The sequence below is a fragment of the Cololabis saira genome, chromosome 3, assembly GCF_033807715.1.
Source record: "Cololabis saira isolate AMF1-May2022 chromosome 3, fColSai1.1, whole genome shotgun sequence".
In the NCBI taxonomy this organism is placed as follows: Eukaryota; Metazoa; Chordata; class Actinopteri; order Beloniformes; family Belonidae; genus Cololabis; species Cololabis saira.
In genome coordinates this window covers 9,332,110-9,356,738 of record NC_084589.1, presented here as the reverse complement: position 1 = coordinate 9,356,738, position 24,629 = coordinate 9,332,110, and the positions used below count along the sequence as shown (strand labels likewise).

The following is a 24,629-nucleotide window of genomic DNA, read 5'->3' as shown; positions in this document are numbered from 1 at the left end:
ACCTCCTGTTAACCTTTTGTATTTCTTATTTTTCTCTCTCGTCTTTTATATTTTGTTTATTATTATTTATTTCTTTTCATGTCTTTTATTTCATTGTACACAATTGCACATGTTCTGTTAGTATCTGTTAACATGGATAAAGAGTGTAAATGTGTATTAATCTGTTTGTTTTCAATAAAAAAAATTAAACACGGCGGGCATCTAACTTGAACTCCATCCTAACGTCTTTGTGGTGGTTGGGTGTGGTTTCTGGTGGTTGGGTGTGGTTTCTGCAGCTACAGGGAGAGTGTGGGGCAGCAGTTCAGGTGATGGTGGCAGAAAAGCCTGGACCAGCTGCATCCACTCTTCTCTTTAACCTCTCTTTTTGAGCAATAGGCGCTGTAACCAGAAAAGAGGGCCAGAACCCAGGGCTGTCACAAGACTGTCTGTTTCTAAGCTCTACAAGAGTGTTAAGTTCTGGAAAGAGTTTTGTAAAGAAACTGACTGAGCAAGATTTATTGTGTTTAATTTGGGGTAATACTTTCAACAAAGACATTTCTAACTCCTGTCTCTTAATACAGGGTGTGCAAAGGTTTTCTGTGGGCACTTTTTTTTCTTTTGGAAAACTGTAGTGGTGCAAAAGAATAATCAAAGCAAAAAATAGTCATTTCACTTCATGCCTTTTGCAAATAATGATGTATGTTATTTGCTACACGTTTCACAAAAAATGCAACCATAAAAGTAAAATCTTTTGTTTTCCACTCAATATATATATTTCCTTAATAGATTTTACTTTTGTTTTACTGTAGAGAAGCTAGGTTTCTGTGGCAGGCCTGTGTGTCAATTCAAAACTACTGAGTGAAATGTCACCAACAAATCTCTGTATTTCATGATTGAAATCTTTTCCTCCTATATCTGGTGACATACTGATCGGTTTGGAGATTCACCCTTTCTGGACTATAATTGAGAAAAGAGCCTTTTTTCCCTTCTTTCTGGTTTTTCTTTTCATTTTCTTATGTTTCTACAAATGATACTATCTAATCTGCTCTTAAATAGGTTACAAGCTTGAAATCTTGGCCCAAGGGGAAAACATGTGACAGGGCAAAAATAGCTTCACTCTGTCCCTGTGGAAACCAACCGGAATGCAGAAATAGCGGTTTCTATTTGGCAAGATGTACTGTAGATGCGTCCTGTGTGCTAATTTGTGAAGTCCTCAACAATCTCCAGTAAATACTTGAATGTAAATGAACTCTTGATGATGCTTTAAGATAAATGTCACACTGCCAGCTCATGAGCTTAGTTCTTTGTCAGGAATATTTGATTTGATTTGATTTGAACATTTTATTTTGAACATGCATGATAAAAAAGCGTACAAAAAAGTGAAAAACAGAATACAAATATATATACATACATACATACATACATACATATACATACACATATACATACACTATATATGTAATATATATATATATATATATATATATATATATATATATATATATATATATATATATACTGTATGTACAGCATTTCATATAATAATAGTTCACCGATCCACCAACTTGTTTGAAACGGAGTAGGAATGAAGAAACCACTTATCGAGTCCTACCCCTGAATCTTACATACATTCTTACATCTAACATTCTTACATATACTGTAACAAGACGAGTTTCAATAACTGTTCAATACAATGATATAATACTCAATTATATGCAGGGGTGGGTAGTAACGAGTTACATTTACTTGAGTACATTTTGGGAATTTTTTTACTTTTAGGAGTAGTTTTGAATCACTATACTTTTTACTTTTACTTGAGTAGATTTGTGAAGAAGAAACTGTACTCTTACTCCGCTACATTAGGCTACGTTGAGCTGTTACTTTTCTTTTATCCCCTCCATGTACGCGTCAATCTCATGACATCACTGGGTGATTCTTTGGGAAAAAATTTTGTTTTTGCATGTTTTGTCACATTTACACAGACTCAAACACACACAGAGTTTCTATGAGTTCATGGGCTTGTTCTAGTTCTGCCTGGTTAAAAAAGAAAAGTACAAAGGCTTGAAATTTTGTGCTACTTGTGCTTAATTTATTTTTTTATTCTGTTATTATTTAATTTATTTTATTATTTATTAAAGTACTTGAATTTACTTTAAGATTATTTTAATTTAAGCTATTTTTTATTTTTTATTAATTTTAATTTATTTTATTATTTTATTGATTTAATTTGCCTGAAGATGATTATTTTGTTCTTTTGTCTGTTTGAATGGTTGTGTTAAAAAATTAAATCAGACGTTACTCAACAGTTACTCAGTACTTGAGTAGTTTTTTCACCAAGTACTTTTTTACTTTTACTCAAGTAATTATTTGGATGACTACTTTTTACTTCTACATATACATTCTACATAATACTTTATATACATAATACTTCTTCTACATAATATTTTAAAATTGAAAATTTTAAAATTGTAATGTACCATACAAAGACACAAAAGTCAAAAATAAAAGTATCTGAATGTGCCAGGGATCACTGAGTTCTCTGTTCACTTGAAGCAGCGTGGTGAACTTAATCCAAAGTGCTTGCAATAAAAGCAGTGTTGTAAATGGGTGTTTCCTCATCCTCACGACTAGTCTGTAACAAAGTTCAAGGGGCGCTAACCGCCAGCGTTCCGATAAAGGAAGTAACGGCAAAGACTCCAACCCCCACAATGCCCCGCGCGTGGTTGCCCCGGTAACGCTTGACGTCAGCCTCCCTCGCCCGGCCGTGTCCTGGACGGTGTGATTGGCGGAGCCGCCGCGGTCGGAGCGCATTCACTCGGACGGGCGGAAAGAGCCAGCTGCACCTCGGTACGTCGACGTCTGCCAGCACTCAGGTAGGACACGGCCCCGGCCGCAAACCCGCGCCGTTCACCCGGCCGGGTCAATGAATCCGCCCCGGGATTTCACACCCGGACTCGCCGGTGATAGTAGCGGCTCGATGTTACCTTTACCAGCGGAATTCGCGAAACTAAAGAACAATGGTTAGCTTAGCTGGCGCTGCCGCCGGGATGCGTCTAATGGCTGGATTCAGACGGGAGCAGCAGGAAGGCGTGTCAGGGTCGCGGCTGAAGCACAAACCTGATCTGGGGGAGGATTAAAGGGGAATAAACCTAACCTGTTACGGCAATAATGATGGATATTTATTGTTTCCTTTGGATTCATTGCTGTTGATAAATATAGCATGTTATACAGATTTATTTCCCACTCTACGTGTTAAGTAATGTAACACTGGCACAATTGACATTTGTGGTCGGTAGTTTTAGTCTTTTACAGATTTTGGTTAATTTGTGCATTAAGAGAAATAAATCCTTCCTCAAACAGGACAGCTAGGCGGGTCAAAGTGTTCAGACTGGTAATGGTTTCGGTAGGAGGAGTGAATGATTAACGCTGGGAGCTGCTGCTTCAGGAAATAGTTGGCGCCATACTGGGACGTCGTCTGGAGGCCCGGTGTTCTGGCGATTTCTGCTCCCCGTCGAGAACTGCTCCTTTCAGCTTCTGCGCACGCGCAGAGTCGATTTTCAAAGTTTGATTGCCACGCCCATCATTTCTTGCACGATGTAAAATGGATAATATGGGATGTTGAGTGTTTGATCCTTCAAAAATACACCACCCACGACATGAATTGCGTTACACTTTGTGAACATTATACCATAAAGAGAAAAAAAACAATTCTATCGCTTTATTTGATATTCATTCAGTCATTGGTCTTTATTTAGCCAGGCAGGTCATAAGAACACATTTTTATTTACAATGACGGCCTGGCAAGCGACAAGGACCGCCTGGGGGGGGGGGGGGGGGCGGGGCTAGGGAGTAAAACCGTAAAATTGTAGCTCCACAAAGGTAGAAAACCATTAGGGAGCATTTTTTGATAGGGTAGCAAAAATCGTCAGAACACCGGGCGACGCCGCTGGTTCGTCTGCTCGGCCGGTTTCTGCTCACATGTTCCCGGGGGTCGAGGGGTAGCACCGCGGGGTCGCAAAGACTGGCATTAAGGGCTGTTTTCAGCGTCCAAATGTGCGTTTTCCGTGATTGTTCGTTGGCAGGGCAGCCCAGGTACAGGGATGGGTGTGGTGTTCGGAGGAAGGGGGGCCTTGGCCCCGCAGGCAACGGAGCTGGAGCCCGGATCAGGATCAGGATCAGGATCTGCTCCGGGGTTCTTCACTAAACTGGATCTGAGGGACATTTACACACCACCCAAACCGCCTGGGTTTAGTTTCATTATTTTAATTGTACTAAACACTCTCTTGGATAATCCTAATACTCTGTCACTTCTCCATACCTTAGCTGGATATTCGTTTTTATGCTTGAAAGAATATTACATCCTCAAATTGGAAATACACTAGGCAAGGCAAGTTTATTTGTATAGCACAATTCAACAGAAGGTAATTCAAAGTGCTTTACATCAACATTAAAAATCGGTATGACACAATTAAAACGTAAAGTAAGGGCAGTAGAGTACAACAGGTACACATCACATTCTTAAAATGGCAAGAATTATTAAATTTCTATACGGTCAAAACGTACAAAGACCGGGTCAAATACAGTATTACAAAAGTAATCTGTAACTATTCGTACAGTGAATTAAACCAAATTGAGAATTCTATGCCATAATGCCTGTTTCCAGGTCTTATTTCACGCAACTGACGAGAATTATGTTTCTATACGGTCAAAACATACAAAGACCAGGTCAAATACAGTATTAGAAAGTAATCTGTGCCGATTCATGCGGTGAATCAAACCAATTTGACAATTCTACGTCAGCGATTTGGGATGCCTCAATTCCCGGGCCTGTTCCAGCTTTATCCGTACACCCGTCGATGCTACGGTGGAGTCGCCACACTCAGACTTTTCTGTTTTTTCCCTTTGTTAATTTCGCTTATTTTCTAGTGCCGGAAAGCTTTTCTTTCACCTAGATAGTATATAATACCAAGGAACACAATACAAATGTTGGCTCTACCTAACTTTATGTAAAATGGAAGAAACCCCCTGTGGAGGGCTTGTCACTAATCTGAAGCTTTACAACTAAATATTTCAGGTTTTGCCCTAATTTTTTCCCTTCTTTCTGGGTTGTGCAACACTGTATTAAAATCAATGAACTTATATTTTATTTAAGGTTTTTATTTTGGGTGTTATATGTGGAAAAAGTTGTCTTTTTTTTGCTTGTATCTCCACATGGATCACTCTACTGCACAAACTCTGAAATGGAAAAACGTGATTGATTTCTGTGCAAAGCAAACCCACTGGCAGTTTTTGATGGGTCAAACAGATGTAGGCTATTGATGTTACAATGGGAATGTCTGTCCATTGTCCACGTGCTTAGTCTACAAATATCTCTTCACACCCTGCTTATTTAAAAAAAAAAAAAGTATTCCATTAGAACATTGCATGTGGACAGTTGAATAGTTTAGCCATAATTGTTTAGCCACTAATGGAAATGGCCATATATGGACTGTTGGATTTATTATCCATTCTTCTTTCACAACAAAAATGTATTTTAAATTAAAAATAGAAATCATTTATTTTGTTTAGACAGTAAACGGACACTTATTTTTAGTGTTAAATGTATAAACCCTGGCAATATATTCCTTTCTGGGATTGTTCTTCCTTCTATTGTTCTTATAGTTTTTAAGCTACTCTTTGTGTGTGCAAAGGTCTATTTTTCTTGAGCATATATTTCCCAACAGGTCAGCTAATGCTTGTGTCCAGCTCAGTCAAACTAAATACATCGGACTCACATTTCTGGATTTATTCAGTTATGATTTCATTACTTTCAGAATTCATATCTTTGTTTGCCTCATTAATTAGAAATTTCACAAATTTTGCTGATATTGAACTTCAGCTAGATGGGTTTCTCTTTTATTAACCCGTAACTGTCTTTCTTCTTTTTGCTTTCCTGAAGTGAGCAGTCATGAGCGAGGCACCTCTGAAGGAGCTGGTTCAGAAGGCCAAGCTGGCCGAGCAGGCGGAGCGCTACGATGACATGGCCTCTGCCATGAAAGCCGTGACGGAGGACAGCGAGCAGTTGTCCAACGAGGAGCGGAACCTGCTGTCAGTGGCCTACAAGAATGTTGTGGGTGCGCGCCGCTCATCTTGGCGCGTCGTCTCCAGCATTGAGCAGAAGTCAGAAGGCAGTGAGAGGAAGCAGGCCATGGCCAAAGAATACCGGGAAAAGATCGAGAATGAGCTGAAGGAGATCTGCAACGATGTTCTGGTGAGATTTATTTTCGTTTGGACACAAACTGCAGACCTCCAGTCTTCAGTGGCTTTTCCCCCCTTGTTACATTCAGATGTGGGTTATGTAAATCACAAATTAGTTTATACAAAAGATGTTTTCTGCCTTTTTAAAATGGGAAATGATGCATAAAATTCTTTTTTTATGTGCTGCTGAATAATTGGTTTGATTTAATTTGAGTAAACGTGTCAAATTGAAACTAGTAGAATCATGCTACTACATTATAAGTAAGCATACAAAGGTGAGAGAAATTTGGACATAAAACCAACAAGCTGGTTTCATTTTACTTACAAATGGATTGAGACTATGTAAAATACAGGGTTTCAATCTTTTGAAACAGTTTTTTAATTGTCCAAAATGTGTGATCATAGTCTTCAGCAGTAAGGGATGTGGTGAACTTGGTAATATTAGTACAGGAATAATCCCAAGCAGCTCTGCTAAAACACGTCTTTGTGAATCATGCTTGCTTATTTATTTTATATATATATATATATATATATATATATATATTGCTAACGTAGCAATTAATCTGCTCTTGCTTACGGAAAAGTGTACTTTAAGGAACAAATGAATGGACCAAGACCTTTTGATTTACTAATGAAGTCCAAGTAGGGATGTCTCGCCTACAGTAAACGGCAGACTATTCTGGTTGGACAATCACAGGATTTGAGACAGGCAAGCCAAGATAATGTGTTCTCACACCAGGGGCAAATTCAGGTGAGACACTTAAGTACTCAGTATTACTTAACACAACCCCACATCAGAAATAAAGTACTCTTTAAATGCTAAAAGGTACACCTGTGTTAATCAGTCCGATAGCCAGTCAGTGCTACACGGTTTCTCTAAGGTTGGTTTTAGTTGAACTATAATATTGGAGGGATGTATATGAGGTTCTTTGGCCCATTTGTTTTAACTTTTTGGTTGTTTGATAAAATAGTGTAAAGTACCGGTTGGTGCTAAATCCATGGAAAGTATTTCTTTTTTGGTTTCTTTTTTCACTGGGGAATTATGTGCTTGATCTGCATATGAATGTTTTTGTTTGGTCTTGTTATTTTCCTCCTCATGAACCGGCCCTGTGTCCATCATAATTAAAAAGGCAACGTGTAGACAGAGATGCCTGTTGTTCAATATTTTAGCTTCCCCCAGAATGCAATGTACCATGACGCACTACAGTTGTCCATTCTGTGTTGGGTCTCCTATGTCTGGAATTCATGATGCAGTGATTAATATGTCATGATTATTAAACGGGAAGAATAAGCAAATGTTTTATATACCTCAGCCTAAAAGCAGATTTAAACCAACTTCCCTTCCCGATTCTGTCCCTAATTTTGGAGCTTAAGTGCATATTGGCTTTTCAAAATTGACCTTTTAATAATAAATTACACTAACACTAGGATCATTTGGGCTCCTCAATCTCAAAGTGTTGCATACTGGCAAAGAAATTCAGGGTTGGCCCTAGTGTAAGTAAAATTAAGTTACTGTATTCCTGTAAGATTTTATAACTACAAAAGATTATGGTGCACACACTTCACCAGGTGTAAGTACAGATACGTGACTTTTTTGCAAAGCAGGTAATGGAATGCAATGCAGATTGTCCTGGTATGGTTATCTGCTCAGAAGCGGTTATGGTGCTCACAGAGGGGAAAAACCATACAGAGATCTTGATCAGGATAGCTGCATAGCCCAGAATACTGAGGCTTATTAATACACCAAAGCCACCTGCCCATCCTCCAAACACAGAGGAAATACACTACAGAGCTGGTCCGTTTCACCAGATTCAAGAGCAAAGAACACAATTCAAAGCAAAGAATATTACTTTTCTACCACTGGCTTCACTGTTTGCCATGATTGGTTGTTTTATCTTGGTGATACTGACTCATTTTCTATTGTTCATTTAGCATTTTCTGATTGCGTCAAGCACCAGTAAGACCTGTGGTACTCTTCCCCCCTCGGCTTGTGTATTATCTGCCTGGTGATGACTCAAGGTCTTAATCCTCTAATTACAGAAGCTCACCCACCTTAGCCAGCAGTTCTATGGAGGCTGACAGAGAGGCACGGCAGTAGAAACAGCCAGATGACGAGAACAGGGCACTAATAAAGCCTGTGTTTTAGCTGATCTAAATAATTTTGTTTTAGGTTTTGTTGCCTGAAGGCTGTTGGAGTGTTTATTCCTGTTCTGGACAGTGGCGACCAAGAAGCCAGTTGTCAGACAGGACCTGGGTGGAGCAAGTGTGAGGAAAAGTTGCTGCGTAAAATCAGCATAATTCTGTTTAACCCAGCATGCATGAGGTTCACTGGCATTTTTGTTTTAGTGTTAATCTGATAAAAGGAGCATGAGACTTTACATTGGTACTGTTGCAGAATGTGTTAACTGTGTCTAGTTATGTATTTGTTTTGTGGTCCCATGAGGTTTAAATTAAGCTACCGGGGGCCACACGATCTTATATTAACTTTGATTAATATTCCCTGGATTTACAACGTGTCCCACAATCACGATTAGTTTTAAGTGTTAACAAGTCTACACAGAGCCCTGACGGGAGTGTTTTGGTTAGAAATGTGGCTGCTTGCTTGTTTGCACCTAAGAAGCATTTTCACTTTTTTTTTTTTTTTTTATATATATATATTTATATATATATATCTTTTGTCATTTGAATTTAATGAGTTTTCAACAGACGATTAGAATTAAATTTGGTGCATTAATGGTGCAAGTTTCATTCCTTCTGTACATTGTCATGCTTGTAGTCTGATTATAGCCATGTCCTTGCCAGTGGCCCAGTTCTACATTCAGATCCCAGAGGACTTCCCTGATCCCTCACACTAGTATGAGCATTCAGCAGACGCAGGCGCTTATTAGCCTTGTTTATTTCATCGTGCTTGTAATATATAAGTGAGCTGTGTACTGAAGAGGATCATGCAAAGTAAAAACGTTCAAAAATGAACGTCCATTTCTCCATCTGGAATTGTGGTCAGTGTTTGACCTGTTATCAGATACTACTGTTTGTAGTCGGATACTTCATCACATCTTGACTTCATGCGACTACTGAACTACCTCTGAACTCAGGCCCGGTTAGTTACGACTCTTCTGAGTGTTGGTAAAGTCCATACATTATCTGCTTTTAGAAATCAATAACATTTGTAAGACGTCATCTTGGCTGTGCTGAGGAATGTAGTTTATTTTACCGTGTTGGGGCTGTTTTTATGGCTGCTGTTGAGAATAAATTGATACGTCGGCAGCACAGAAAATGCATCAAAATACACACTGCAGTCACTGAGATCAGTTCTGCCCTTGAAACCAAGTATTGGTGCTTTTGTGAAGAGAGTGTAACCCTGTGGGGCCCTCAGCACTTGAAGACAGTAGACACAGTGCTGCGGTATTATAGTCCTCCCACTTATCATAGTTGCTGCTCCATTCGGGTTAGCAACATGAAAAAGCTGTCAAGTGGTCCTTGCTTGTGTTGCAGAGACAAACGGCGCTCTGTAAGTGACCTACTTCCTCATCAAGAGTTCAGCAGGCTTGCTCCTCTTTTTCCATCCATGTTCTCAGTCCTCACCATCCTTTGCTTCTCCGAAGCCTCTTCGGGCCCCGCTTGCCTCTTCAGCCCGGCCCCGCTGCCTCCCCCATGCTTTCATGTGATCCACATCTCCACAGATCCACCCCCACTTCACCGGTCCCTGAAGCATCTGTGATGTAGCTCAGCCAAATTCTCTGGCTCAGGCTCCGAGGCAACAGGAGGCAGTCAGCTTGTCCACCGATAAATAATTCCCTGACGTTTTGACTGATTTTTACTCTATCAGGTTGAAATAAGCACTACCCATGTGGAGTTGTTGGATAAACGCACTAAAATGTGTCAAAAACAGTCAAATGAATGTTAATCTGTTTAAAGAAGGGGAACCACAATTTCACCGGTGCTATTCTAGTGAATATCTCACACTGTTCTTTTCTAAAAGCCTGTTGTCTTGTTTTGTTTTTCTACCACAGGGTCTTTTGGACAAGTTTCTCATTCCCAAAGCAACTGTTGCAGAGAGCAAAGTCTTTTATTTGAAAATGAAAGGAGATTACTACCGCTACTTGGCTGAGGTGGCTACAGGGCAAGAGAAAAAAGGTACACACTCCAGTCTTTTTCAAGCGTGAGACATTTCTGGTTGACAAAAATGATAATGAATGATGTTTATAGTACATGTGTATGTCAGTGTTGCCCCGCAGCTGCCTTTTGATACGTCCATGGTTGTTAAAATGTGTGCTAATGACATCAAGGGTTTCCTCATTTGGCTGTAATTGGTCATTATTTCTTAAATATTCTTTGTCTTTAAATTAGATGTCTCCTGCTACCATCAAGTATGACGGGCAGCTCTGTTACCATGATTGAGACAAAAATATAGATTGAGGTTGTTTTTTTTTTTTTCACTGATTTGGCCTTGGGCTCGTTGGTGTCTGTTCAGACATGAAGTCACCACCTTAATGGAAAAAAAGTAGTTTTTTTTGTTTGTTTTTTCGCCGCTAACATCTTTGTAGGGAGGATTATTGAATATCATGACATGTGTACAGTTGAATCGAAGACTTAAATGTTGGAGCTAATATCATTTCTGACATTTCTGCCAAATAACATGAGGACAATAAGGATGACTGTAAATGTATATGCATCAGCTCTTCGTAGCAATATAAAATGTTAGCATTAGTTAGTGGTTGATTGGGTATAATTTAAGCCTAATTTAGAACATTTCTCTGACAGCTTTGTTGTTATTGTTTATGATAACACCTTACTGAGTTAGTTTCTCTAGTTGCTGCTACAAGAGCGGAGCCGTAAGCGGCAAGCACACTTTTAACTTTAGTGTTGGTTTTTACGTTTTTAAACATTACCCAAATTAAAAAAGAAGACTACTTTTGCTTTTCTATAGTTGAAACATTGAGTCACTTGGCTATAAATGACGACATCGGGTGTATTTAAGGCAAATGATTTTCAGTCAGCGGTAACTAAGACAGGGGGGAAACCAGTGGGGCTCAGATGTTCTACTCTTGGTGAAACCATGAAGAAATTATTATTTTTTTTTTTTTTTTTTTAATAAAGCATTTTAGTTTCCACAGCTCTTATGCTCTTTGTTTCCTCTCTTAGGCATTATTGGAGATTCACAGGGTGCATACAAACAGGCCTTTGAAATCAGCAAAGAAGAAATGCAGCCCACACACCCAATCCGTCTTGGTCTCGCCCTCAATTACTCGGTGTTCTTCTATGAGATTCTCAATTCACCTGAAGAAGCTTGTCAGCTGGCCAAACAGGTGAGTTTACTACACTGACTACTTTGATTCTTATTTTCATAAAGATGCTAAACCTGTACATTTTAAAGTTAATATTTAGTGTCTCATAGTGTGTTAAATACATATTATGCCAATGAATACAATCTCAAGACACATTAACCTGAAATATAAACATTTGAATGCATGAGGGTTTGTTTTTTCAGCTGTTTAAAGATGTGCTTTCAATCCTTTAGGCTTTCGATGAAGCCATTGCAGAGCTCGACACACTGAGTGAAGAATCGTACAAAGACAGTACACTAATCATGCAGCTATTGAGAGACAACTTGACAGTAAGTTGCCGTTCTTTAAATATGCACCAGAATAAATTAGATGGCTTTTTTTCTCTCAAAAAGGATTAAGTAGATTATTGAAGTAAATTTTTATCATATAATGTGCTAATGTGCTAATTTTAAAGTCATGGCATGTATTCAAATGCATTTACTGAACTGAGCGAATCAATCAAAATTCAGTTCTCATGCAGTAATACGGCACACTTTTGCTAGTGTAAACCATACTTAATACGGCATGCTAGTTTAACAAGCAAGATTAAAGCCCCACAAGGCAATGGTTGAGCTCAGACCATTTATTGATCCATTGATTTTGATTATACAACAGTCAATACTTATAAGTCAAATATTGATGGGGGGTTAGCCCTTTTTTGAATTTGACTTTCTTCTTGTCTCTTGCTGTTTCACATTGTGTTTCTCTTCTCCCTGTCTTCCTTTAGCTGTGGACTTCTGATAACCAGGTTGAGGGGGAGGAAACAGAAGAGCCCAGAGATTGAGACAGACCTCCATAGTCATTCCTATCTGCCTGCCATTGTTCCAAGGCATCTTCATCATGTTCATCAACACTGCGACCACCTCATTATCAACATCCAAGTCTCCATGTTTTTTTTGTTTGTTTGTTTTCTTTTCTATCTGGGGGTATTCTCATCTTACTCCTTTCAGTTTACTAATCATGTTGTTGTAACTGGGGGGAAATGGGAGCGGTGGGGAGATTGAGTTTGGGCGTGGCGTTGTATTTAGGGTTGGATTTTTGGCTGTTGATCTTTTCCTGAGTTTGAGCTATGGGTGTTGGATGCTATTAAAGTTCTAGGTATGAGAGCAAGTTCTCAATGCATGCAGCAAGTTGAGTTTTTAAGAGTGAGAAAAGTGATTAGACCGTATGTATATTCTAATTGCAAATGGTGCTGTTTGAGTAACCGCATCTTTTGAAGACAAATCGTGGTTTCTTAAACAGTGGGTCGCTCATCACACCTTATCTGAAGAATTACAGCTAATGCAAACACCACGGCGGTGTCATGGGGAGTTCTGGAGATGAAGGGCAACATTTTATAAAGGTTACATTCCATTTACTGTCAGTTGTTCAACCTGCTACTCCGGTTTTTGTTTCTTTTTTTTGCTGGGGAATCTGCTTTTGTATTTCTATGAATCAATTGAGGTATAGATTTTGTTTTAACAAAAAAAGCACACAACTTTGTATTGTTGCTGTTTTGTATAAGGACCACAGTAAAAACAAATCCACATTTGTAGAGTTGCTGCTTTTTCAAATGGTTTTTTTGTTTGGGGTTTTTTTTTTTTCTTTCAGTATTTGCCTGAACTATTGGTAATGGGTAGTCGGTGGAGAAGCACAGACAGGTTGTTTGGCTGGTTTGCTTTGTTTGTCTTTGGATTTTCATAACACCCAAGCATAAGTGTTATTTGGGGAGAAATGTGTAATTTCATGTAAGTGGAATAAAAAAGTCCAAACAAGATTTAAGTTATCTTTATTTTAATTGATACACTGGGTGATCTAAATGTTCAAGATTATTAACAGAATTGCATTGTCTAAAATCTTAATTTGACTCATTGAGGAATGGTTCTCTCTAAAATTCATGTTGCTATACGAGTAAGTAATCATATTAACCATCTGTTCTGTTTTCTGTGGATTACTGTACAAGATTAAATTAGACTCGTGGAGGCTGAGAGAGGATGGGATTATATAGAGGTAAAGCTGGAGGCAATCATTCTATATAAGTGATCAGTAAACGGTTTGACTGACAGAAGCACAGGTGTAATGAGTGACTAGCAATGGAGAAGTTGCTTTTTTGGGACTGATAAACTGATGAACCAGCATATACATCAGCAGGATTAAACCCATGTAACATGTCTGTCCTTAATGCACCTGGGCATCGCTGAGGTAATATGTCTGAAATAAATACCTTTGGGAGCTGTGGGAGCTCCCACTGATCAGTCCTGTGAAGGAGCACCCTTCAGCTATGTCACAAGTACTTCCAAGTACCTAAGATAATTGAACTTTTAAGCACAAAGAAGCCAACCTTAAACACACAGTATTAAAGTGCAAGGAGAACAAATTAAATGAAACCTCACATATTGAACAATGAGTTGTATTGTAAAGAATAACAGTGAAATCCTGAGATTGAACTGTGACAGTTGTGTGTTCAAAAGTTAAAAAGCCGGGCTGATTATTATTTATATGGCTGCTATTCCTTTAATAATTATCTGAATGAACTTAAATAAAACATGTCTTCTGCCCTTGGGTCTGTCTCTCTGCATTGTGACTTCTGTCTGAACCCATACATGCAGTTATAACTACAGATTTATTTAACATAATCATAGTGCAGTCACATGAGTGATGAACTGAAGACTGGTGTTTTACATTTTTGGCTCAGAATAAACTGAATTAAAAATTCAAGCTATGCACTTTCCAAGTAAAAAATGATGCTGCCCATGGGAGCCGCCATTCATGGCACTCAAGGTCGCCGTAGACCAATCAATATATAAAAAACACAATTTAAACAACAGAGAACAGCAGTTTGCATCAGAACATAAAAGACAGTCATTGTAGGTCAAATGCCTGTCTAAATAAGTTTTCTGTTTTAGTTTTCGCCTACTCTTTTCACAAGAAAAAAAATGTTAGCTTTTATAAACTAGTGCATTTAGGATTAGGAATGAAACAAAATACATAAATAAATCCATATGAAAAGTTGCCCGAGTATAAACAAAATAACTACACAAACATACAGTATATGTATTACTTATGATTATTAAATATCATTCCATACAGTATATATATATATATATATATATATATATATATATATAAGCACATACATACACATACTGTATATACATATATACAGTACTCAAGTTGAGGGGGGATAGCATCCCCCCCTGAAATAAAAACGGTCCAAATCATCCCCCCTGTAAAACTGCCATCTCCCCTTTCCATCCCTTATGTAATTTCATCAATGAATGTGGTTTTACTGCTATTTCAACATTTAGAGTCATCACCAGAAAAATAACACCAGAATAATAACTTATTTGACAATTTTCACCTGTTTCAAGTAAATTTCCACTTGAAATAAGTAGGAAAAATCTGCCAATGGGACAAGATTTATCTTCTCATTACAAGCAATAAAATCTTGTTCCACATGCAGATTTTTCTACTTATTTTAAGTGAAAATCTACTTGAAACAGGTGAAAATTGGTGTTTTTTCCAGTGATGAGTTTTTGCAGTGATCCATTTTACTTATCCTGTGAAGGACAGAGTCATATTGATACGTTCAGAAAAGTGTTTTTTATTGTTGTGTTTTGATGTATTTGATGTAAGCCCAGTGGATATTTAAAGCTTACAGAAGGCTGCATTTAACTGCTGCTATGTCATTCCTGCAGTATTTCTGTAGGTGTTTTGGTCAGTGCTATTATTTGTAATATATTATATTATTTGTAATCAGCACAAATTATCTGTCCCCATATGATAAAATCCACCATCCCCCCTGATTTTTTTTTTACATACATACACATATACATACACATGTCCATAGGTACATGCCTATGTGTATTATACCTTTGCTTTATATGTATTAATAAATTTGTATTTATAGGTGCTTTTAAATTCTAATAACGTGCTACACATTTTCATTTCTGTATCTAAACTGTTCCACAGATTAGTGGACATTAGCCATATTTTCCAAGTAGATGGAAATAAAGTCTTATCAGAATATATCTAATTTATACCATCAACTAGGATTAAATGTGTGTACATGTACGTGCTATGTGGGCTCAATATATATCCTGGACTAGGTAATATTCTCCATGCGGCAGCAGAGAGACAGTAAACGCCTCGCCGTGCATATCAGTGGGGGAAAATGGTGCACCCCGGTGATCTCGCGATACCCGTGACGTCACGCCCACAAGTATCGCGCCGTGGACTCGCGAGACTTGTCCTTGGTTCCTCCTTTCAGTCGCGAGGTCGGTCTGCGTAGGTGTGCTCCGGAGCTAGTCTCGGCACACATTTTATTATTATGAAACAAACCACAAGCTAGAGCGCAACACGCAGACATATTTTTATAAGAAAACTAAAAATCGGTGAAGCAGGATTTGATTGTCCCAAACCTACGCAAAGAGACGCGGGAACACCTCGAGAAAGCAGAATCAGCCGACCAGCCCAGCGCGACCCGCCAGCTCCTCCAGGCCTCACCGCAGCAGCGTGCTCGCCGCTCCGCCACGCCGACGACCCCCGCCTCATCCCCGCTCGATTACCTCCCGATCCGCGGTCCTGGTCGTGTTTGTAGCCAGACATGAACCCCAGCGCGCCCAGCTACCCCATGGCCTCCCTGTACGTGGGGGACCTGCACCCGGACGTGACCGAGGCCATGCTGTACGAGAAGTTCAGCCCCGCCGGGCCCATCCTGTCCATCCGGGTGTGCAGGGACATGATCACCCGCCGGTCCCTCGGATACGCCTACGTCAACTTCCAGCAGCCGGCCGACGGTAGGTCCAGCTCAGGCCCAGATCCAGGTCCAATCCAGCTGCAGACTCCATTTTGAACATGTGCTGCACATGCATGTCCTCCAGCGGGGCTCTGCAGCTTTAACCCCCTTACAGGGGAATCGGTAACACGATTTTACTGTAGAGGGTCGGTATAGAATATTACAGGACCGTTATTAACGTTGAAACATTTTCCTTGTAATGACCACAGACCAAAGCTCTACTAAAGTTACCAAATGTGGTCACTCGCCCTGTAAAGGGTTAATGTTGCCATTCTTCCATACAGGGTTCTTGGTGCTTGTAATCCTTGAAAGTGCTTGAATTTCAATATGGTGTCTTCAAGGCCTGAAACGTGCTTGAATTTTAGTTTAAGTGCCTGAACGTGCTTGAAATTATAACTATAAATTGGGATCAGACTGTATAGTTTACATCTACAAAATTGTGATTAAAAAGCGGAAAAAATAAGAGATATGAGTGTAGATATTTTACCCTGTCGATAAGGAGCTTGAAAATTTTGAAAATGACCCTTGAAAGTGCTTGAATTTGAAAAATGTGTAGGAACCCTGGTTTTATCTTACTGATTTTATTTCTCCTCGTAGTAACTAAACTATACAGTCTGATCCCAATTTTGTGAAAGACAGTTATAATTTGAAGCACTTTTCAGACCTTGAAAACACAACATTGAAATTCAGGCACTTTAAAGAATTTCAAGCACCCGTAGGAACCCTGTAAAACATAACTAGATGTTTACAGCACGATACAATGTACATAATTGTGATAAAAAGCCGAAAAAAATAATTGAGTGTATATATTCCTGTAGATATTTGACCCCGTATTTACCCAATTTTGAAAATTACCCTTGAAAGTGCTTGAATTCGACGAAAAATGTGTAGGAACCCTGCAGGACGCTTTAAACCCCTTTTTTATAGGGCAATCAATAAAACATTTTAACTTTAGAGGGTCAGTATAGAATATTACAGGACCTCTTTAACGTTGTAACATTTTCCTTGTAATGACCACAGACCAAAGCTCGACTAAAGTTACCAAATGTGGTTACTTGCCCTGTAAAGGGTTAATGTTGCCCTTCTTCCATACAGGGATCCTACGGGGCTTGAAATCCTTGAAAATGCTGCTTGAAATTATAACTGTGTCTTTCACAAAATTGGGATCAGACTGTATAGTTTAGTTATCACAAGGAGAAATACAATCAGTAAGATTAAACCTAACTAGATGTTTACAGCACGATACAATCTACAAAATGGTGATTAAAAAGCGGAAAAAATAATTATGAGTGTAGATATTTTACCCCAGCGATAAGGTGCTGGAAGATTTTGAAAATGACCCTTGAAAAGTGCTTGAATTCGACCTGAAAAATGTGTAGGAACCCTGGTTTTATCTTACTGATTTTATTTCTCCTTATAATAACTAAACTATACAGTCCGATCCAAATTTTTCGAAATACGCCGTTATAATTTGCAAATGGTGCTGTTTGATTAATTAAACTAAAATTCAAGCACTTTTCAGGCCTTGAAAACACAACATTGAAATTCAAGCACTTTCAAGGATTTCAAGCACCCTTAGGAGCCCTGTAAAACATAACTAGATGTTTACAGCACGATACAATTTACATAATTGTGATTAAAAAGCGGAAAGAATAATTATGAGTGTATATATTTATATTCCTGTAGATATTTTACCCTAGCGATTTTTAAAATGACCCTTGAAAGTGCTTTAAAAATGTGTAGGAACCCTGCAGGACGCTTTTAACCCCTTTTTATAGGGCAATCAATAAAAAATTTTAACTTTAGAGGGTCAGTGGAGAATATTATAGGACCCATATTAACGTTGTAACCTTTTCCTTGTAATGACCACAGACGTGCCCTGTAAAGGGTTAATGTTGCCCTTCTGCCATAGTTTACAGTCTCTGTAATATAACTTGTAGCATTATATGTCACTTATTATCACAGTTGTGTACCAGAACATGGAGTATACTAACAATGTGACTCCTGTTTTCAGCCGAAAGAGCCCTGGATACCATGAACTTTGACGTCATCAAGGGCAGGCCTCTCCGCATCATGTGGTCTCAGCGTGACCCCTCTCTGAGGAAGAGCGGAGTGGGAAACATCTTCATCAAGAACCTGGACAAGTCTATAGACAACAAGGCCCTCTATGACACATTTTCTGCCTTTGGAAACATCCTCTCCTGCAAGGTAGCTTGGGAAGGATTTCTTTGCTGAGCTTGAGATTAATGCTGTCCTTATGGATCACCAGTCTGCATGACTAATGGCTGCACCCGAGTGAAGCTGGTTGTGAAGTGTATACTGTGCATGGTGTCTCTGTGTGTATTAATACCCTGAAATTTGCCCTTTCAAAGGTGGTTTGTGATGAAAATGGCTCAAAGGGTTACGGCTTTGTGCACTTTGAGACCCATGAGGCTGCTGAGCGTGCCATTGAGAAAATGAACGGCATGTTGCTCAATGACAGAAAAGTGTAAGTGTGGATACTGTTACACTTGTTAAACATTAACATGAGTGATTTTACACCTAATCAAAGTCTGATTTTTGTTCTTACTTGCATCTTGTCAAATGCTCCTGCAGCTCCTTTACCCATGTTTAAAGTTTTTAACTACATAAGGGTGACACTTTGAGAATCAGGCTGCTTTAAAAAAAAAAAAAAAAAAAAAAGTGGAGAAGTTTTTGGGGTTATAAGTCTGTGGGGAAGTGTTTAGAATTGCTACACAATTAAGCTGTAAATCAGACGTGTCCTAGGAACCTTTAGTGGCCGAACGAGGTTATAATCTCCACACGTTTAAGCCTCCAAACTCATTCAGAAACAGCTACAACATGTGTTTTTCTGCCGCAGAGCTTTGGTTATCCAAGAAATAGATACAAATTAATCCACCATTTCACGGTTAATGAAGAGATTATCTAATTTTCCATTCATTTGTTGGTATTGACAACATTTTCTCTCCTACAATAGATTTGTCGGACGCTTCAAATCACGCAAAGAGAGAGAGGCTGAGCTTGGTGCCCGTGCCCGAGAGTTCACCAACGTTTATATCAAGAACTTTGGGGAGGACATGGATGACGAGAAGCTGAAGGAGCTGTTTGGCAAATATGGTAAGGAGATAATTTCAGAGACATGCAAGTTATTTAGAAGTAGGGGTGTAACCACTATGAGCGTGCCTGCTAAACATACTGATCAGTGTCTCCGTCTGTAGGCCCTGCACTCAGTATCCGGGTGATGACGGACGAGACGGGCAAATCCAAGGGGTTCGGCTTCGTCAGCTTCGAGAGGCACGAAGATGCGCAAAAGGTTAGTGTCAGATATCCCTCCTCTATTCCAGAGGGCTTTCCCTCATCAGATTGATATCATCCTGTACTTCCACTGCCTGCTTTTGGTCCCTATGACTCATTTTGGTGTCTCCCTTGTTGCATTGCAGGCTGTAGACGACATGAATGGGAAAGAGCTGAACGGCAGGCAAGTTTACGTGGGCCGTGCGCAGAAGAAAGGAGAGCGCCAAAACGAGCTGAAGCGCAAATTTGAGCAGATGAAACAGGATCGCATGACCAGATACCAGGTTTGTTGGGACATTTTCATACAGTTTCTTCTCACTGACATGAGTCAATACAGTTTTCTAAATCAGGATTAGAAAACAAACATCATACGCCCTTGTGAGACAAGCAGAGGGGTGTGTTTGTATAAACCTCCCCTCCATCTCTTATTGGGATTAATTCCTATGACTGCTAAATATCTAACTTCTCCAGGGGTGGTTGTTCGGAACATGAGAGATCAACATGTATAAAAATACTGTCTACTGAACAAAAACTAATTTTCCCTCCAATAAAATGTCACTTCCAGGGTGTCAATCTGTACGTGAAAAACCTGGATGACGGCCTGGACGATGAACGTCTGCGCAAAGAGTTTTCTCCATTTGGAACCATAACGAGTGCAAAGGTACACACACTTTTCATTTTGAAGTTACACTTTTTTATCTATCTGTAATTTGTTCTGATTGACTGAGACTGGAGAGTGATGTGTCAATAACCGCGTGCTGCTGTTGTCTTCCGAAGGTGATGATGGAGGGCGGCCGCAGCAAGGGCTTTGGCTTCGTGTGCTTCTCCTCCCCGGAGGAGGCCACCAAGGCCGTGACGGAGATGAACGGACGCATCGTGGCCACCAAGCCCCTGTACGTGGCCCTGGCCCAGAGGAAGGAGGAGCGCCAGGCTCACCTGACCAACCAGTACATGCAGAGGATGGCCACCGTCCGCGCCGTGCCCAACCCGGTCCTCAACCCCTACCAGCCCGCACCGCCCTCGGGCTACTTCATGGCGGCTATTCCCCAGGTGAGCCTCTACTTCAGCCGGCCGTTCACCTCTTATGTTTAATGTAGAGAGATGGACTTTAGTGTATTTGTATTTAAGATTTAATCTCATCTTTCCTCTTCTCAGGCCCAGAACCGCGCAGCATATTACTCTGCCAACCAGTTGGCCCAGCTCCGCCCCAGTCCCCGTTGGGCAACCCAAGGAGTGCGTCCTCAGCGTGAGTGGGCCGATGTGCATCTCCCTATGTTCATAAAGACTCCGCCCTGTCAGATTACACTCCTATTAACACGGCCGTTGGGTGGTTTTCTTCTTCTTCAGATTTCCAAAACATGCCCAATGCCATGCGTCCATCAGCACCAAGGCCCCAGACCTTCAACGCCATCCGTGCTGCCGCCAACACCAACACCCAGGTCCCACGCATGATGACGTCCCAGCGTATGCGTAAGTGTTCTCGATCAGCGTTTTCTGCCCTGGTCCTGCATGTTTGAGAGGTTCTGCTCCAACACTCCAATGACATGATTGGATCACCATCAGCCCGTCATGGAGGTCTTCACAAGTCACCATAGTCCACCATTTGGAAGCAGTTTTTTAAGAGCAGGGAAACATCTTAAACATGACTGACAGTCAGTGCGTTTACATGGGAAGTTTAATTCCTCTTTAATTCAGAATTAAAATTAAATCCGATTTAAAATGAGTAAAAATTACCATGTAAACACCTAATTCCGAATGAAATTACCATTCCAAATTAAAAGTAAGTGGCTGGTTTATTCTGATTTTAAATCTGAATAGAATAATTCCGTGATCATGTAAACACTCATTCCTCTTTAAATTAATTGCGGTCTTTCTGCGCTGTTCGTTCCCTCGCCCGTCTGTCTCCATGACGCTGGTCAAGAGCAGAGACCATTTATTTAATAAATAGCTTGGAGGACCTGGAAATAATTAAAAGAACAGATGGAAACGGGAAACATCAAAATTGTGAGCTTTTCAAAGTTGTAGCGGCTAAATTTGTTTTTCTTCCGGTAGTTTAACTTCCGGTCCGCCCCCTATCCAATCAGAACCTTCCCAACCCCCAGACCTGTAGAGGAATTGGATAAAGCCGATCAAACGTGTTTTCCATGTAAACCTCAATTTGGAATTACTATTTCCATGTAAACTCGAAGGAAAATAGTTTTAATTCTGAATTCTTTAATTCAGAATAATTAATCCCAAATTAAAAAACATGTAACCGTGGCCATTGTGTCCTTAGGACCAGGTGTGAAAACCCTGTTCCCTATCATAGGGATGAACTTTTTTTTTGTTTTTATTGTCTTGTACATTGAATACTGCAGTTCCAGGTTTGAGCATGTGTCTTTTTCCTTTACTGCAGCGACCCAAGCGCTCGGCCAGCGCCCCACCAGCGCTTCAGCCGCCGCTGCCCCGGTGCGAGCCATGCCCCAGTACAAGTATGCTGCTGGTGTGAGGAACCCCCAGCAACACATGGCCTCCCAGCCACAGGTCGCCATGCAGCAAGTAAGAACATGGCTCACAGCGTCAGACCAAACCTGTGTTGATTTTCTTGTAATTGGCTATTGCAGGCAGTTTCAAAATATTCAGCCACTTTAAGAGGAAGAGGCACACAATTTTAAGTAATGATGAAATGTGTGAAGGTTGGACTTTGTCTGAACTCCTTGTCCCTCTGTTAGCCGGCCGTTCATGTCCAGGGCCAGGAGCCGCTGACTGCTTCCATGCTGGCTGCTGCCCCTCCTCAGGAACAGAAGCAGATGCTGGGTACGTTCATCGTCAGCTCTAATTTGGGCGTATTGCTTTTAACCTGGATTTATTATGTTAAACTCTTCTTTAACCTTCTCGTTGACTCCTTGTTTCTCCAGGTGAGCGTCTGTTCCCCCTGATCCAGAACATGCACCCAAGCCTGGCGGGCAAGATCACCGGTATGCTGCTGGAGATCGACAACTCCGAGCTGCTTCACATGCTCGAGTCGCCCGAGTCTCTGCGCTCAAAGGTCAGTGGATTTATCTCTGACGGAATCAATCATTGACTTATTTTGTTAACTGTAGATCATGCTCTATAGAGGGTCTGCATTGACGTCACTTTCCCACTGGACCAGCCCCCTTACTGCACTGAGTGGCAAAAATGACTGCAACTAGTAAGAGAAACTGTGGAAAAGACGGGATAACAGCTGATTATTGGCTTAAATTAAAGTCAGTTGGACTTGACAGTGACCCGTACAGTTACCCCAAGAACCAGTGGTCCATGGACATTAATATTTGGTACAGTTACCAAGAACCAGTGGTCCATGGACATTAATATTTGGCCACGAATCCAGTTTCCTGATATTTATATGTACTTAATTTCTACGCCGGGGAAATACACGAAGCAAAGCTTGAAGGCTTACAAAACTCTTGACGCTTGGTCCGATTTCAAGGCAGGATTTGTTGTAGAAATTAAAGTGATGAGGACATCGAACTTTATGATTTGACCGTTTAACGTTAGCTACCCAAAAATCCAACATTACCTGATACAAAATGGGAACCGCAAATCCACGTTTCGGTGTCTGGAATCCAGTTGTTTCTGTGAATTGCAGCGATCCATTTGTCTCTCTTAAGCTTATTTTTCGGCAGTCTGTAAAACGATAACTCTGATTTCTTGCTAAATCTATGAGTACAGTCGATCGCACAACAGCTCTTTCCCATTTTAGATGTTTTCCTGTGGCTCAAACTGAAAGTTTATGCTGACACTCAGTCTTTCTGACACTCAGTCTTTCTGACACTCAGTCTTTCTGACACTCAGTCTTTCTGACACTCAGTCTTTCTGACACTCAGTCTTTCTGACACTCAGTCTTTCTGACACTCAGTGGGCATAACCCACTTTGAAGTCACATCTGTGACGTCATATGCATTCCCTCTATTCACTTAAACATGGTCGTTTTAAAGGAGAACTTTCCGTGGCTCATGCTCTGCTGTGTTGTAGGTGGATGAGGCCGTTGCTGTGCTCCAGGCCCACCAGGCCAAAGAGGCTGCTCAGAAGTCCACCACCCCCGCTGGTGTTCCCAGCGTCTAAGGTACGTGTAACCAGGACACATTTACTCAGTTATTTTTTTAAATGTTGCCTTTGACTAAAATGAATTGATGGTAGGGATGAAAAATTAAGTATAATTTGTGGATTTCCTTCTTTTGTTTTTGTCTTACAGATTGAGCATTTTGAAACCTGCTTCACCGATGAAAAAGAGAAAAAAAAAAAACTTAAACATCGAAAAACCTAAAACTCTGAAAACATCGAAAAATGATAAATTATTTCTTTAAAAAAAAAAAGAAAAGGACAAAACGATTGACTCTGCCAGGTCTGGGGACGGTTTGACTAGACCTTGATCATTTAAAAAAAAAAAATTGTTTAAAAAAATAGCAAAATAGAGAAAAATTGAAATTATAAATTTGAATGCATTCCTCTGTTTTATGTCATTTTACTGTCAGTGCTCAGAATATCAGCCATGTTTAGGAAGGTGGTCGCTGAGCAATTGGAAAGGTGATTTGTATTGTGAACTACTGGCTGTAATAAATAAATAAATTCATTCAAACATTATTCTTGGTATCATAATTCAATGTTTTTTAGCAGGAATATGCAAATATGAAGTGTAATTGTAAACCTATTTGAAGATGCCACGGCATCTAACTTTTTTTTTTTTCTTGAATTATACAAAATATCAATTACATCAGGTGTAGTTATATTAAAGTAAGTCATTACAAGAGATGGTTTCGGAAAAAATAAATACATAAATCGAGAGTACAAAATATAAATAAATCAAATAGGGGTTTCAGGAAAAAACTTCAAAATGGCTCAGTAAGGTATTAATTTCTTTGTTATTTAACAAAATCAGTGATTTAAGCCAAGAGGTAAATTCCAGGAGAAAGGAACAATCTTAGTGATTTTTGCGAATTTTTGTTTGTGAATAAAAAATGTTGCATATAGGATAACAACGTTTATCAGGTATT

The 24,629-nt window shown here is 39.9% G+C and overlaps 2 protein-coding genes across 3 annotated transcripts; both read left to right on the top strand.

Moving 5' to 3' along the window:
- Window positions 1-2,727: 2,727 nt before the first annotated feature.
- Window positions 2,728-13,299, top strand: LOC133425171 (14-3-3 protein zeta-like). The gene is made up of 6 exons (XM_061715861.1): window positions 2,728-2,852; window positions 5,918-6,229; window positions 10,230-10,353; window positions 11,362-11,525; window positions 11,738-11,833; window positions 12,271-13,299. Exons 2-6 carry the CDS (start codon window positions 5,927-5,929, stop codon window positions 12,325-12,327), a joined length of 744 nt encoding a protein of 247 aa, XP_061571845.1. The 5' UTR covers window positions 2,728-2,852; window positions 5,918-5,926; the 3' UTR covers window positions 12,328-13,299.
- Window positions 13,300-15,776: 2,477 nt separating this feature from the next.
- LOC133425155 (polyadenylate-binding protein 1A) lies at window positions 15,777-24,219 on the top strand. Of its 2 annotated transcripts, none has more exons than XM_061715848.1 (15): window positions 15,777-16,321; window positions 18,335-18,528; window positions 18,693-18,808; window positions 19,298-19,437; window positions 19,539-19,633; window positions 19,761-19,898; window positions 20,180-20,275; window positions 20,392-20,664; window positions 20,770-20,860; window positions 20,962-21,084; window positions 22,010-22,152; window positions 22,326-22,410; window positions 22,512-22,642; window positions 23,611-23,701; window positions 23,831-24,219. In XM_061715848.1, exons 1-14 carry the CDS (start codon window positions 16,129-16,131, stop codon window positions 23,698-23,700), a joined length of 1,908 nt encoding a protein of 635 aa, XP_061571832.1. In that variant the 5' UTR covers window positions 15,777-16,128; the 3' UTR covers window position 23,701; window positions 23,831-24,219. The 2 variants fall into 2 exon arrangements, with proteins under 2 accessions (XP_061571832.1, XP_061571823.1); XM_061715839.1 differs by having other exon boundaries at window positions 19,524-19,633.
- Window positions 24,220-24,629: the final 410 nt, after the last annotated feature.

Excerpts from the sequence above, each read along its gene's own strand:
- LOC133425171 (XM_061715861.1), top strand. The coding sequence starts at position 5,927 with ATGAGCGAGGCACCTCTGAAGGAGCTGGTTCAGAAGGCCAAGCTGGCC. Across the intron at positions 10,354-11,361 it reads TACAGGGCAAGAGAAAAAAG|GCATTATTGGAGATTCACAG; the intron begins GTACACACTCCA and ends TTCCTCTCTTAG. Across the intron at positions 11,526-11,737 it reads CTTGTCAGCTGGCCAAACAG|GCTTTCGATGAAGCCATTGC; the intron begins GTGAGTTTACTA and ends TCAATCCTTTAG.
- LOC133425155 (XM_061715839.1), top strand. The coding sequence starts at position 16,129 with ATGAACCCCAGCGCGCCCAGCTACCCCATGGCCTCCCTGTACGTGGGG. Across the intron at positions 20,665-20,769 it reads TCATGGCGGCTATTCCCCAG|GCCCAGAACCGCGCAGCATA; the intron begins GTGAGCCTCTAC and ends TCCTCTTCTCAG. Across the intron at positions 22,643-23,610 it reads CCGAGTCTCTGCGCTCAAAG|GTGGATGAGGCCGTTGCTGT; the intron begins GTCAGTGGATTT and ends GCTGTGTTGTAG.